Genomic DNA, 13,697 nt, shown 5'->3' on the forward strand with positions numbered 1-13,697 from the left:
AGGTCGTGCAACGAACTTAAAGTTTTGAAAATTGACATTTTTTTCGAAAATTTTGTCTTCTTCTTTTATTATCTTTCAACCATTAGCAGATATGATTAAATCTTTTTTATAATTTATTTTACATAATGAAATAACCTTTATACAATATTTATACTATTTTGTTCTTAAATTAGTTTTTTGGATTTTTTAACGGAATAGTAGTGAAGGACTTTTTTTAACCTATTACTCACAGCGCATTATCGATCTTTATTTTTTTTTTTTTTAATTAAACGGCAATATTGTCGAATCTTTACTGATAAAAATGAACAATATTATCAGTGGGACTTTGAACCTTCATTAAAATTTGTATAGGATTATTAATAAATAACTATGTCATTGGCTGTCAGAGTACTTTTTGCATATTATCCTGTTAATCACACAACTATTTCATTTTTTATGTGTCATATTACGACTCAAAATATTAATAGCAGTTCAATTTAAACAAAGAATACTAAAGTAATGGCAGAATCGAAAAGAAGTCAAACCAAAGATTTCTGGTTACTTGGACACGAAGAGGCCCAAATAACTGGTGCAAAGTTACCTTCAAGAAGGCAGATTTTGCTTGTTTTTTTGTATCACCATATAACATTGAAAAATCATTCATGATAGTGCTTCAAAAGTGATATTGGATGCTATATTTTTTGGGAAAAAGCTGGAATTCCTGTTTGTCCTAAACCTCATGCTATTATACAACTCAAAAAGCTTCATTGTGAGTGGCAGAAGCTTAAAAAGGATAAAAATCGTACATCTAAAACTCATCAATCGTATATAATTACCTTTGAGAGTAAACTAGAAGATTTGTTTGACATTGCACATAAAATGCACTCATTCTCATCAAGAATCCAGAAGATAAAGAATTTCTTTTGGCGCAGAGAGAGAAAGGACGTCGCGGATATATAGGCGTAGAAGATAAAGCCCATTCTAAAAAAAGTAATGAAAACAGCAAAGAGGCGAGATATAGAATCCAAAAGGCTAAAAAAAACCGATAGCATCCATTCAAAAAAAGAATTTATTGCTTACCATGATATTGACGAAGAAAGTACATTGGTAGATAGTGATAAGGATTATGAAGTCCATCACAAATGACATAAAAAAGTCAAATCTATCGAAAGTCTTCAATTGGCTAGATCGATTGATAGAGCAAAGCTATTTGATCGAAATGCAACCTTTTTACTTGCATCAATAGTTAAAAGTATTCAGGATGTCAACATCAGCAGATCATCGATACGGAGGGCAAGGATACATGAGAGAGATAAAATATATAGTAACTTGAAAGACAATTTTTTCTCCTAAATCTCCTTTAACTTTGCATTGGGATGGCAAATTATTGAAGGACCTAACAAAGAGAAAAATGGTAGATCTTGTACCTGTAATTTTGATCTAAATTCGGTACAAGTTAACTTCTGGGTGCTCCTAAGTTGGCCTCTGGAACGGGCGAGGCCCAAGCAAAAGTTATTGATCAGTTGCCAGAGGATTGCAATGTCAAACATTTTGGTGAGAGCTCTATGTTTTGATACAACAGCAAGCCACACAGGGAAAATCAATGGTGTATGTCCATTACTTGAATCAAAATTGAAAAGAAATCTTATATACTTACACCTGTCGACATATCATGTATTTGAATTGGTTTTAGCAAGTGTTTTTTCCATTTTTATGGGCCCCTCCTCTGGGCCTGATATTCAAGTTTTTAAAAGGTTTCAGAAGGAGTGGGAAAAAATCGACAAAACAGACTTGTAATGTATTTCATATTTCCTTTCCCCTTGTTCTTATCTTCTTGTAATGTATTAAAGTACTGTATTTTATATAGGATAAATAGTCGCGTATTTTGTAAATAAATTAGAGTATGAAGAAATGACTATAAAGAGTTGTTAGAACTTGCTATCATTTTTCTTGGAGGTATTCCTCCTCGAAGTATACACTTTATTACACCAGGAGCTATGCATCATGCTCGTTGGATGAGCAAGGCATTGCACGCTCTCAAGATGTATTTGTTTCGAGATTAATTCAAGCTCACTGCTAAGGAAAATAGAGAAATTTGCAATATTTCTATTATTATCGTGAAAATATATATCAGAGCTTGGTTCACAGCTTCTGATCTTATATCTTCTCCATGGCATGATCTTGAATTTCTCTTAAGCTTGAAATTTTTTGAAAATACAAATCCAGAAATTTCAGAAGCTGCAACAAAAAAATTTCAAGGCATCTGTGTTATTTAAACGATCATAATATAGCCTTGGCATTTTTTGACCCAAAAGTGTCATCTCAAGAAAAAGAAATATGGCCAAAGCAATTAACAATTCGGAAAGGCCCATTAATCCATCAAATACACCAAAGCGAGCAATAATAAACTTGAAAAATATTGGGCAATTATCCTTATCAAACTTTATTTCAAAAAATACCATAAACTTTTTACATGTTTGGATATAACAAATAATTTTCTTCAAACTGACCCTGAAACTTCGAAAGAGATTTCCATTAATTCCAAAAAAAACTTTTTAATAACAACTGATGAAGAGCAGTACAGTACAGTAAGACCATTTATTAAATTTTTTTAAATATATACAACACTCATTGTATGTACATAATATTTAGCTTTGTCAATTTTTTATCTTGATTGTTCACAAAAAAAATAGGAGATTATTTAAGAAAATACATTTTTGCATATTTTAAACTAATTTGATGACTTTCTGTAACAAAAGAGCTTATTGAAAAAAACTTTAATGCAGTTTCAAAGTCCCGCTGATAATATTGTTCATTTTTAACAGTAAACATTCGACAATATTGCCGTTTAATTAAAAAAAATAAAGATCGATAATGCGCGCTGTGAGTAATAGGTTAAAAAAAGTCCTTCATTACTATTCCCTTTAAAAATCCAAAAAAACTAATTTAAGAACAAAATAGTAACGATATCTTATAAAAGTTATTTCATTATGTAAAACAAATTATAAAAAAGATTTAATCATATCTGCTAATGGTTGGAAGATAATATGTAAAAGAAGAAGACAAAATTTTCGACAAAAATGTCAATTTTTAAAACTCTAAGTTCGTTGCGCGACCTCTTAAACTTTTTTTAAATTGTTCAAAATTTGTCATTCATCTATTTTTATCCAAATACATACTTTAAGCCTATGATGTCTCAACATTTCCAAAAAATTGACATATTTATGAGGAGAGACACTCTATACATAACGTGAGGTATAATTTTCAAATTCATATTTTGACTTTCTCCAGACTTTGTAGCATACCTAAGTTATGGATCTAAATAATTTCCATAATTCAGGTTTCATCTTTTATTTTTCCCATCAATGTGTTCCATATCTTCAAAATTGTTGTCTTGGAAGACGTATCTTTCCGTTCTCAGTACCTGGATTTGTATTTGGGAAGATTTGATCAATATAACGATATTTGCAAACATTTAGATTAGGAAAGTTATATTTATTTATATATATATATATACAGAGAAAACCACACTGATTAAGGTATTATAAATAATTTTGGCATTTTATAAATTATTTATAGATTTGAAAATGAACCTATAATCACCAACAATAAAATCGGTACCTAATGCATTTACTGATATTTCATTTTTTTCTGAAAATTCATAACTCTCTTGTTCCTTCCAAAATTAAATTTTATACAACTTTTTTTTCAAAGTTGAGATCTTCAATTTCAGCATTAAATGTTTCTAATTAAGAATCCACCCACCACAAATGATGCACTTTTTTTGCAACAATGTTTCCTCGCAAGATTCTTCAGCTAAGGACGAACAAAATGTAAAGACTAATAAAATTTGAGACGCAAATGAGTATATGAATTTCCATTTTAGCTTTATCATACGAGGTTCAGGGATCATGGAGGTAAATAACATAGAAAACCGAAAAGGAATGAGCATAGCACAAACATGACACTTCACTCATTATTCTAAAGTTTGTATTTTTGAAAATACAGTCACTTTTATGCGTTGAAATAGTGAAGAACATGCCTTTGCCGTTGAAAGTAAATACGGACAACAAATGGATTGATAGAATATTTTATAAAATTAAGTTAATTATAATTTCGTTCCAGAGTATTATTGGTGTGATAACTAAAAATCAGTTAGTTTCCTCTCTATTTAATATACAGAAAACGATTCAATGTAATTTATTTTCATAATATAAAATTTGCAAAATTTCTTTAAATAATTCCAAAGATTAGGATCCAATAAAGCTAATTTTAGTGCCATCAGATCTACTGACGTGCAAAAAATATAAATTAGTGGGGCTTATTCAAATTACATCATGAACATTTTTAAGACATTTGCTAAATTATCAACCCTTAATATACTTATTGGTTTATCTTTTTATTCTATAAAATAAAATATATTGTTAATTTAATTTTACATTTTTTTTTTGTATAATACAACCATCTTTCTAAGAATTACTAAATAAAAAGTTATTTAAAGAGAAATACAAAAATAAAAAAAATCACCGGGTATAATATACCGAAGTTTGATTTATTCAATGATGTGGATATCACCTATTTGATATAATTTTAAAAACTGTGAAAAAAATACTTCTAACATCTATTATCATTACGAAACAAAAATTTAACTTTTCTAATTTAAAAAAAAACGGGTAAAAAGGAAATTAATTTTTCTGCACCCTGTATTTTAAGTTACTGACGGAACTGTTCTTGCTGATGTTAAAAAAAGTAAAGAATGAATTTCATCATTATATAGCATCTCTAAAAGATAGAATTGAACTTTTTTTTTTAAACAAAACATGTTTGTAGAAATCTTTCAATGAGATAATACGTTTGTTGCAAAACTGGAAGGTCATAAGTAAGAGATTTGCATTTCTGTCTGTTTAATGATCCATTAATTATAATACATTTGCAATTGCATCGATCAAGTTTTCCAAGTGAAAATTGTCAAATTTCTAGGATTCCAAACTCATGTACAGGCCCCTCCATCTAAAATAGAACATTTTCTTAAATGGCACGCCACTATCCTTGTTTTTATATTTCGATTTTAACCCTAATAACTTGTTGTAAGCAATTTTTGACAGAAACTGTAAACAAAAACAAAAAGTCAACTGAGAAATAAGAGTGTCATAACCAAAAAAGTCGAGAAACACAGAGCTCCAAGTATGGAGATATCGGCATGTGAATAATGGCCATCAGAGATCTCTAAAGTGTTGTTTAACTGCTCTGCTGTGTACTGTGTGAACGTGAGAAGCACACCAAAACCTTCTGCAAGTTCCGAATACAGGCCAAAAGAATCGGTTGAAGCAACGAAAGACACTATTGAAGACAGAAGAGACAAGGTAACCGTCAATGGCCTTGCTCGTAAATTTGACATCAGTCAAACCACCATGCGCATTCCTTGGTGAAGCAAGACTTAAACCTTAACACCTACAAGAGAACTCATCGTCAGGGTTTCAAGCCTTTGGGTCGAGTAAAGCGGCTAACTCTGTACAAAATCCTCCTCGACAAGCTTGAAAAGCTTGACTCTTGGCCTCCCCACAGTCCCGACTATTCCCCCTGGACTTTGGTATTTCTGGGCACCTCAAGGGTAAGCTTACGGGAGTACGATGTGCATCAAAGGAACCTTCAATTGTTCCTTGTGCGGGAAATTTGCAGTGCAAAAGTTGGAACTGGTCATTCAGGCAAAAGGTGGTCATATTGATTCCGTATTTTAATTAGGTGTCCCCCGACAGCAATCAACTTTTTTTTATTTATCTTTGCTTCAGAAGTGTTCGAAGCAACACTTGATTCTTATTGTTCATATTGAAGTAATTATTCATGTTCGATTTACTGTGGCTTTTAAAGAAGGAAATTTACGTTATGTATGTTGGGACATGGACTTCAAAAACAATTCCTAGGTCAGATAGAGTCATTGTAATACTGTAATGTTTAATTATACTTAATGATTGCAACTCCATCTGACTAATTAACAGAGCGTTAAAAAATAATATTTTTCCCAAAAAATTAATACATTCATTACAATTAGTGTATGAAGGGGGATCATCATAGTTGAAATAGTATAACCTGCTATATGCTAAAAAAATGTATTCAATTTTAAGAATTTTTGGGAGGAGGGCAGCATAGCTGTTATGACGTATCATTAAATTTGCTGCGAGAATTTTACTCCTAGTCCAAAAAGGACTTACATTTAAAACTCCACAACAAATCATAAGGCTAAATATCCTTCTTTTATGAGCAAACAAAAATATTCAATCAGGCTTTGAATATAATTGAATAAAGTCCAAAAGGAAGTTCACTCCACAGAAATTCAATAATAATGACAACAGTTTAGAAAAAGAAAATTCACTCTTCAGGTTACCATTTTAAAAATATCATATAAAAATAGGCGAGCTAAAAAATACACCCGATTTTCATCACTACCTATAACAATAGGGAAGGGCCTGCCTCTATCCATTCATACACATTTGCTGGTATAACATGGGGTAATTTTTTAATAAATCAGAACAGTTAAAATTTAAAAAACTGCTTAGAACCTGAAGCTACAAATGCAGATCTTTTACAGGACATGTTTAAAAAATGAAGGGGCCCTCCCCCCAAACCAAGAAATTTTTGTTTTTTACTAGAAAATTTTATATTTGAAATTTAAATTAATATTCATTTTTTATTAATGTAATTTTTTGGGAACAACGGGTAATTTTTGAAGTTTTTCTCGAAAAAATTTAATAAATGGAATTTAAACTTTGAATTTTTTTGTCAAAATATTTAATTATTTGTTAACAGCTGTGGATTTTAGAATTTTTTCGTCAATAGCTTTGGATTTTTGACATTTTTTTCCAAGAAATGTGTTATTTTCAATTAAATTTTTAAAATTTTTCTCCAAAAAATTTAAAAAAAAAAACTAATTTAAATCCTGTGGACGTCCCTGTATGCCGGATTATACAAAAAATATAATTTTTTTTCACTTCAAAATATGAGGAGTTAAAGACGCGGACGAGTAAGACGGAGGGGACGAAATTTTTTAATATTAAAGTGTTTCTACAAGAGGCAAAAAAGCGTCTTGAAAAAAATAAAATAGAACATCACACGCTCCTTTCAGTAGTTGCTGAACACAAAATATTATTATTTTTATTATTATCATTGTAGCTACTTCTTTAAAAACAACAACTACAATGTTTATTATGACTTTACCTCCTTCACCTATGGAAATTATGGAACTTCAGTCCGCAAAAATTGTTTCAACAAGATACATCCTCCAATAGTCGAATCAGTCAGTCGTGTGCTATACTTGCTGTTGTTGATATGACAGAGCGTTGATTATAAATCCATTTAAAAAAATTAAAGAGCTAATCTACAAGAAAAGTTTTTTTTTTCTTCAAAAAACTTTTCAAAGAAATCAAAAAACTTTTGTGAATATTTCTAAATAAGAAATATCCCAAGAAAAGCCATGGAAATCCAAATGGGTAAAAATTTGATAATGATGAAATCAAAGGCTCTTCTCCTTATATTCCTACAATTATTGAAGCCCAATTTTGCTTCTTCCATATCCAGCTGTAGTCCAGACAAATTTGTATCGTATAAAGTGGTACTTGAAACATTCTGGGATCCAGAATTATTTCCAAAGCAATATCCGGAGTGGAGACCTCCGGCACAATGGTCCAAAGTGATTGGTAAGTTTATTAAATTGAAAATATATGTTTAGATATTTGTAGATAAATTACATATAAAATAATTTGAAAAAGTATGAAACTGATGTAGTGAGTTTTTAGATGTTCTCTAAACAATATTAATTTGATGAAATGTGTGATATTTTCATAACTTTTTTTTTTATAACTAAACTTTTACGGATGTTTATAATTCTTTAAACATGTGCAAAAAGTCAGATTATATGAACATTACTAAGAATATATAATCTAATGAGATAAGATGTTGCAATAACATTTTACAAAAATCCGTAAGATATGTTACCCGTTAACATACAAGCAAGCTAGAATGTTTTTTTTGTTTTTATTTAATTTAAGCTTAGCTTATACTTAGATTCTTTAAGACGTAATCGTCAATTTCTATTCACGAATAATTTAATTTGCAAAAATTCATCGTTATAATGAAATGATAAGAAATTGAAAGGCCAAATTAAGTTTCATAAATCAAATGAAGCCTATCAAAAAAAGCCTATAATGGACCAAAATATGCCTTTAAAACATTATGCATATGATTTAAAAAAAGTGTACATTAACTTTTTTTTTTAATTTTTCTAAAGTCAACACATAACGTAAATATACGAGACTAGTCCAAAAAGTTTCTTACCCTAGAAAAATACAAGAAATTTTTCTGAGTTTTTATTTTTCAACATCGTCTCCTTGTAACTCTATAAACTTCTCCCGACGATACTCCCACCCCTGTAACCCGTTCAAATAGTACTCGGCGTTTATCTCTGAAAAATAATTGTTCAAGAGATATATTTTATTTTTGTCTCAGTTACTTGGAGTTGGATTGACTTAGACGCCTTAAATTTTAACACAACAAGCCTTTATATGTCTGCTATTGTTTGAGACTATTAAAATGTTACTTTTTCAAAAATAAATATTTAAAGACAGCTCGCTACTCAATTTTGTCCATTTTTACAAAATCCCTCATATTAACTCACTTAAACAACTGTTAATATACAACTCCTGGTCAAAAATGACTGAACCTTTTTGTGATTAACTCTCAAATTATACTGGATAGATGTGACTAGGTCGGATTTACGAGTGATGCCACCTTCACGTTGAGATAGGAAACTTTTCAGAGCACCCTTCTACATTTGTAAATAAATGGAGAGTTTTTAAAGGACGTTCAACGAACCTTAAATTAGTGGAGGAATAATTTTGTAGTGTCAAAAATGTCCCTTTATATTCATCATCAATTCAAAAAAAATGGATTTTCGACTCACCCTAATGGATATTCTGTTTTTTGAGAGAGTCCATTTTTAAATGTCTGTAGTTTATGTAGAAGGGCCCATTATAAGGAGTTATGATCAACATGTGTAGCAATTACTACCTCCTTCCTTCTTCTGTGTCCTATTCTACGGGTATATGTGTATGAAAATATGGAAACCCAGGGTCTCACACCCAATTCAATATGAAGATACAATCATCTGCCTATTTTTTAATCATAATTGTTATTACATTTATGGGACCTGAAGGTGCTTCACTTCTTCTTTTTGTAAATGGGAGGGAGACTCCCTGGCACCCCTTCTACTTCTTCTTCTCCTTCCTTCTCCTCTAAATATAGGTGCTCATTAAGCATTCCATAAGCGGGCATTCTTTCCCTTTTTAGACAATTTGGCACCTGAGTAGTGCATTTATATATTTTTACTCAAAAGTTCTATGCAACCCAATAAAAATGCATGAATTTGTACTTACATATATGCACGTTTCTTGACACTTATGGTACTCAAAACTTACATATGAGCTGCAGGAATCGTTTATAGGCTGTAAACTCGACTAAAAAATTTTGAGGTTTTTTTTTGCTTTGAGAGGACGTGTTTTTCTTGGGGAAATCATCCCATTTTGTAGTTCTTGAGAGTTTGACCAAAGTTGTTGTGTCTAAGAGGTATGATGAATTAAAATTCTATCTCTTTGCTAGTTTGGACAAAAATGAACACTGCATACTTGATTCTATCAATCGTAAGGCAGTTTTGACCCACAACAAAAAAGTTATCACGTAAAAAAATATTAACGAGGGAGAGAAGGCCTGGTTTGCGAAAACATACTTAAACACGAGAGACGGATAATGAAAAATAGAAGGAGGTCAAGATCCTTCATGGAAGTAAAATATTGTTATTTTATTCGTGTTGAATTCGAGTCAAAATTTCCAAGCTCGAGTTTTCGAGTTCTGGGTGATTATAACACGAGTTCAAGTAAAGTAAAATTCTCCCATAAATATTTCAGGCGAACTGTAGTCCACTTTTAGTAAATGTTAGATGTTTTTTTTTTTTTTTGAGTTCGAGTAGTACTCGAGCCCAACACTAATAGGTACATAGTATGTACACCCAAGGACCATGACTCATTTACGATGCAAACTTGAATTAAATTTCTCTCATTCATTTTCACTTTTTGTGTGTGTGTGTGTGTTTCTTCTTTGCATTTACTTATTGTCTTTATAATTTTTGATATGCAATGGCCTATTTTTTACACTATGAGGATGATAAAATAACATATGTGGGACACATCAATATAAAACCAAGCTGCCCTGCAATAAGTTGCACCTTCAAATTATAAAAATTCTGGATCAGTTATAAAAAAGAGTATATGATCAATTATATATAAAAGGTCATATCAAAAGTAAAGAAAGTATCATAGATCATACTTTCTTTCAAATGAAGGCTCTCAACCAGTGGTTCTTAACCTGGGTTCAATCGAACCCCAGGAGTTCGGTGATATCTACTAATGCAACCGGAGGGACCTGCTTTCAATGCAAGTGTGCCGCAACAGAGTTGAATTGCTCAGAGCAGGAATATCAACATGAAAAAACAATGACCCCGTGTGACATTCAAAAATGTTTCTTCTCTGCGTTAGTTTAAAAACATATAGTTTTTTAGTAAAAATGTGTAGCACAAAATAAATACAGCCCATTCGTGTTATTTGTGACGTTACGCTCTGCTGTCCATCACTGGCTGCAGGTGATCATGCCACATTGCTACGCTTTTATATTTGTACTGCAGGAAACTTGGTGCGATATGAGAGTTGCACTTGACAAGATGAGGCTGCATATTTCTGAACTTGTGTCTGAAATGCAACAGCAAAAGACATATGTATTTGCAGCAAATATTGATTGAGTTATGTTTTTCAGTGAAAATCATGTTATGTTGGTTTTGTTCTTTGAACACAGTGGTTCACGAAGGGGTTCGGTGAATACACTAATGATGATTGCAGGGTTCAGTACCTCTAATAAGGTTAAAAACCACTGGTCTAAACTATAGCTATTAATCACATCTCCTAAAAGAATCCATCCCGGAAATTAAATTATATAAAATATCCAGAGGTTTCCCCAGGGTGTGGGCTTGAGGATAATTTTTCTTTTTTTTTTTGCTTTTTACTAAAAAAATTAAATATTTCAAATTTTTCAAAAAATTTAATTTTCCTAATTCTTTTCAAAAAAAATTAATTTTCTGTAATTGGCTATGAACTTTAGATATTTTTCTCCAAAAAAATTGATTTTTTTTAATAATATATTTGATTTTTTTTTAATTTAAATTTGATTTTTTTTAATTTATATTTGATTTTTTTTATTTTATATTTGAATTTTCTTTATTTTATATCTTATTACGTTATATTTGAAATATAATTTTTGAAATTTTTGTGGAAAGCTGTGTATTTTCTTGTGATTTGAAAAAAAAAAATAATTTTTGAGAACAGCTAAATTGAAAAATTTAACTTTTGAATTTTTTCTATAAAATTTCAAGGACAACAAAAAAAAAAATTATAATCTTGTGGATTCCCCTGATATCTGACTAAAATGAGTCCATCAAATAATGGAATATTTAATATTTATATTTCTGGATAGGGAAAACAAAAAAAAATCTTGTACAAAAATCAAAAAAAGGAGAATTGTCCAGAATAAAATAAATATAATTTTTCACATAAATACTACCGTTACCCCCCCTTCCCAAAAAAAAAAAAATGTAATGTAAAATGTTATTTTTTAACTATTATTTAAAATATTAAAGCATCGGCATCGGGAAATTTTACAGGAATCATATCAGAATCGGCATGGGATTTTTTTTTTTTTTTAAATCTTCCCATCCATAATATTAAATATGATTTAGATCCTTCATTTGATTTGTATTTCAACCATATATGACCCCTTCCAAATAAAATCTATTGCTTTACAATTAATTCTTTGTAACTGTAGTCCGGTTTTCAGCGTGTCTCTAAAGCATTAATTAGAATCAACCATTTTGCTAAAAATGTGCAATAATGATTTGACGAAGAATAAAATTATGAACCAGACTCAATTTACAGCGTGAGTGTGTGTGTAGGGGAGGTTATACTAATAGATTGCTTTTATATTGACAGATCACATATGTATGGTTAAAAAATGGTTATAGCGTGCTTCTATATAAAGGGTCACATTTATATCATGAAACGACATAATGAACATTTCACCTTCTCTTGATTTTTGTTTAAAATTGTCTATGTGTGTACGCGCCGCTTGTGTCTATGTAACCACTAACAACAGCAACTCCCTCATAAGTATGTATGTAAACAAGACTGGACTTGGATACTTTATATTTGATTATATATTTGCACATGTTATGAGTCAAATGGTGGGATAATAATTGTACGTATTGAAAGTACCTGTGTACATAAATACTTACATATTATATCGCTAGCAAAAATCTTTGACTATATTATAAAAAGTGCATAGGTTTCCCAAAAATAACAACACACATATTTAAAAAAGTGGAATTTTATTAAGTTTGTTCCCTCTAATTTATTGATTAGACTCTTGAAGTGGGTGGAAGGGAGGAAGAAAATGAAAATGCAGGCTGGAATGGGAGAAAGAGATGCAGACTGAGTCATTCATGGCTTATCTTAATCGATCAAAAATCCCTACATTCCCCAATGTACGAGGGTGATTGGAAAAGCTTCCGACCTCAATAAGAAGATGGCATCACTCGTAAATAAAAGATAGTCACATCTATCTAACATCAGTTGACAGTTACGCACCAAAGTTTCAGCCATTTTGGACGCGTAGTTCTTATGTAACAGTCGTTTGAGTGAGTTGATGTACAAGTGTTTTTTTTTTTTAAATGGACATAATCGAGTATCGAGCTGTCATTAAACATTTCTTGTCGAAAAAGCCTGAAAAAGTTAGTCAAATCTATCCATCATCTGTTGACAATAACTCATCAAGGTTTCAGCCATTTTGGACAACAAATATTTTATAACAGCTCATTACTGAATTGTGTTTATTTTCACAAAAACACTAACATCAACTCACTCAAACAACCGTTACATAACAGCTGCGCGTCCAAAATGACTTAAACTTTGGGAGCAACTATCAAGAGATACTAGATATATGTGACTAGCTTTCAATTACGTATTTTGCCATATGCACGTTGACGTCGGAAACTTTTCAGACCAAACCTTGTATGTATGCAGGGGCCTCTGGGGTGGCTTGGTTATATATATATTTTTAAATATTAAAAAAAAAAAGTTAAACCTCTGTTTAACACCCCCCCAAAAAAAAAAAAAAATATATATATATATATTTTTCTTCATTGAGGGGAGGGCTACAGCCCCTCCACAACCACCCCTCTCTGTGGACGTAAAAAAAATTTATACAAACATATAGTTTAAAGCCTACTCCAATAATTATCCAGTTATCAAAGTTCTTTAAAAATAGATAAAACAACGTATCTCAATTTTTCACTTAAACTCAATATCTGTAGATTTGATGCTTGATAATTACGAGACTAGGAAATATATTTAATGTAAAGGGACTGCAAAGACGTCAAAAGGAGTAATTGTAATACTATAATGTTTACATACAATACTGAATTACTGTAACTCCATCTGATCAATTAAATAAACATTAAAAAAAGGGCCCTATAATGGGTACAGATCTCTGGATGGATAAAAGAAAATAAGATAACACTTATATTTTTATGTCCTTTTTCATTGCAAACAAACACATTTTCATATACAAAA

General features: G+C 30.7%; 1 protein-coding gene across 1 annotated transcript in view; it reads left to right on the plus strand.

The window, feature by feature from the left end:
* Window positions 1–7,076: 7,076 nt before the first annotated feature.
* mspo (M-spondin) overlaps window positions 7,077–13,697 on the plus strand; it is a 38,294-nt gene continuing 31,673 nt past the window's right edge. The window contains exon 1 of the mRNA XM_040724760.2: window positions 7,077–7,670. Within this exon, the coding sequence (XP_040580694.1) occupies window positions 7,448–7,670 (223 nt within the window). The 5' untranslated portion in view covers window positions 7,077–7,447. The remainder of the gene's footprint in view (window positions 7,671–13,697) is intronic.

The sequence above is a fragment of the Lepeophtheirus salmonis genome, chromosome 14, assembly GCF_016086655.4.
Source record: "Lepeophtheirus salmonis chromosome 14, UVic_Lsal_1.4, whole genome shotgun sequence".
NCBI classification, from domain to species: Eukaryota; Metazoa; Arthropoda; class Copepoda; order Siphonostomatoida; family Caligidae; genus Lepeophtheirus; species Lepeophtheirus salmonis.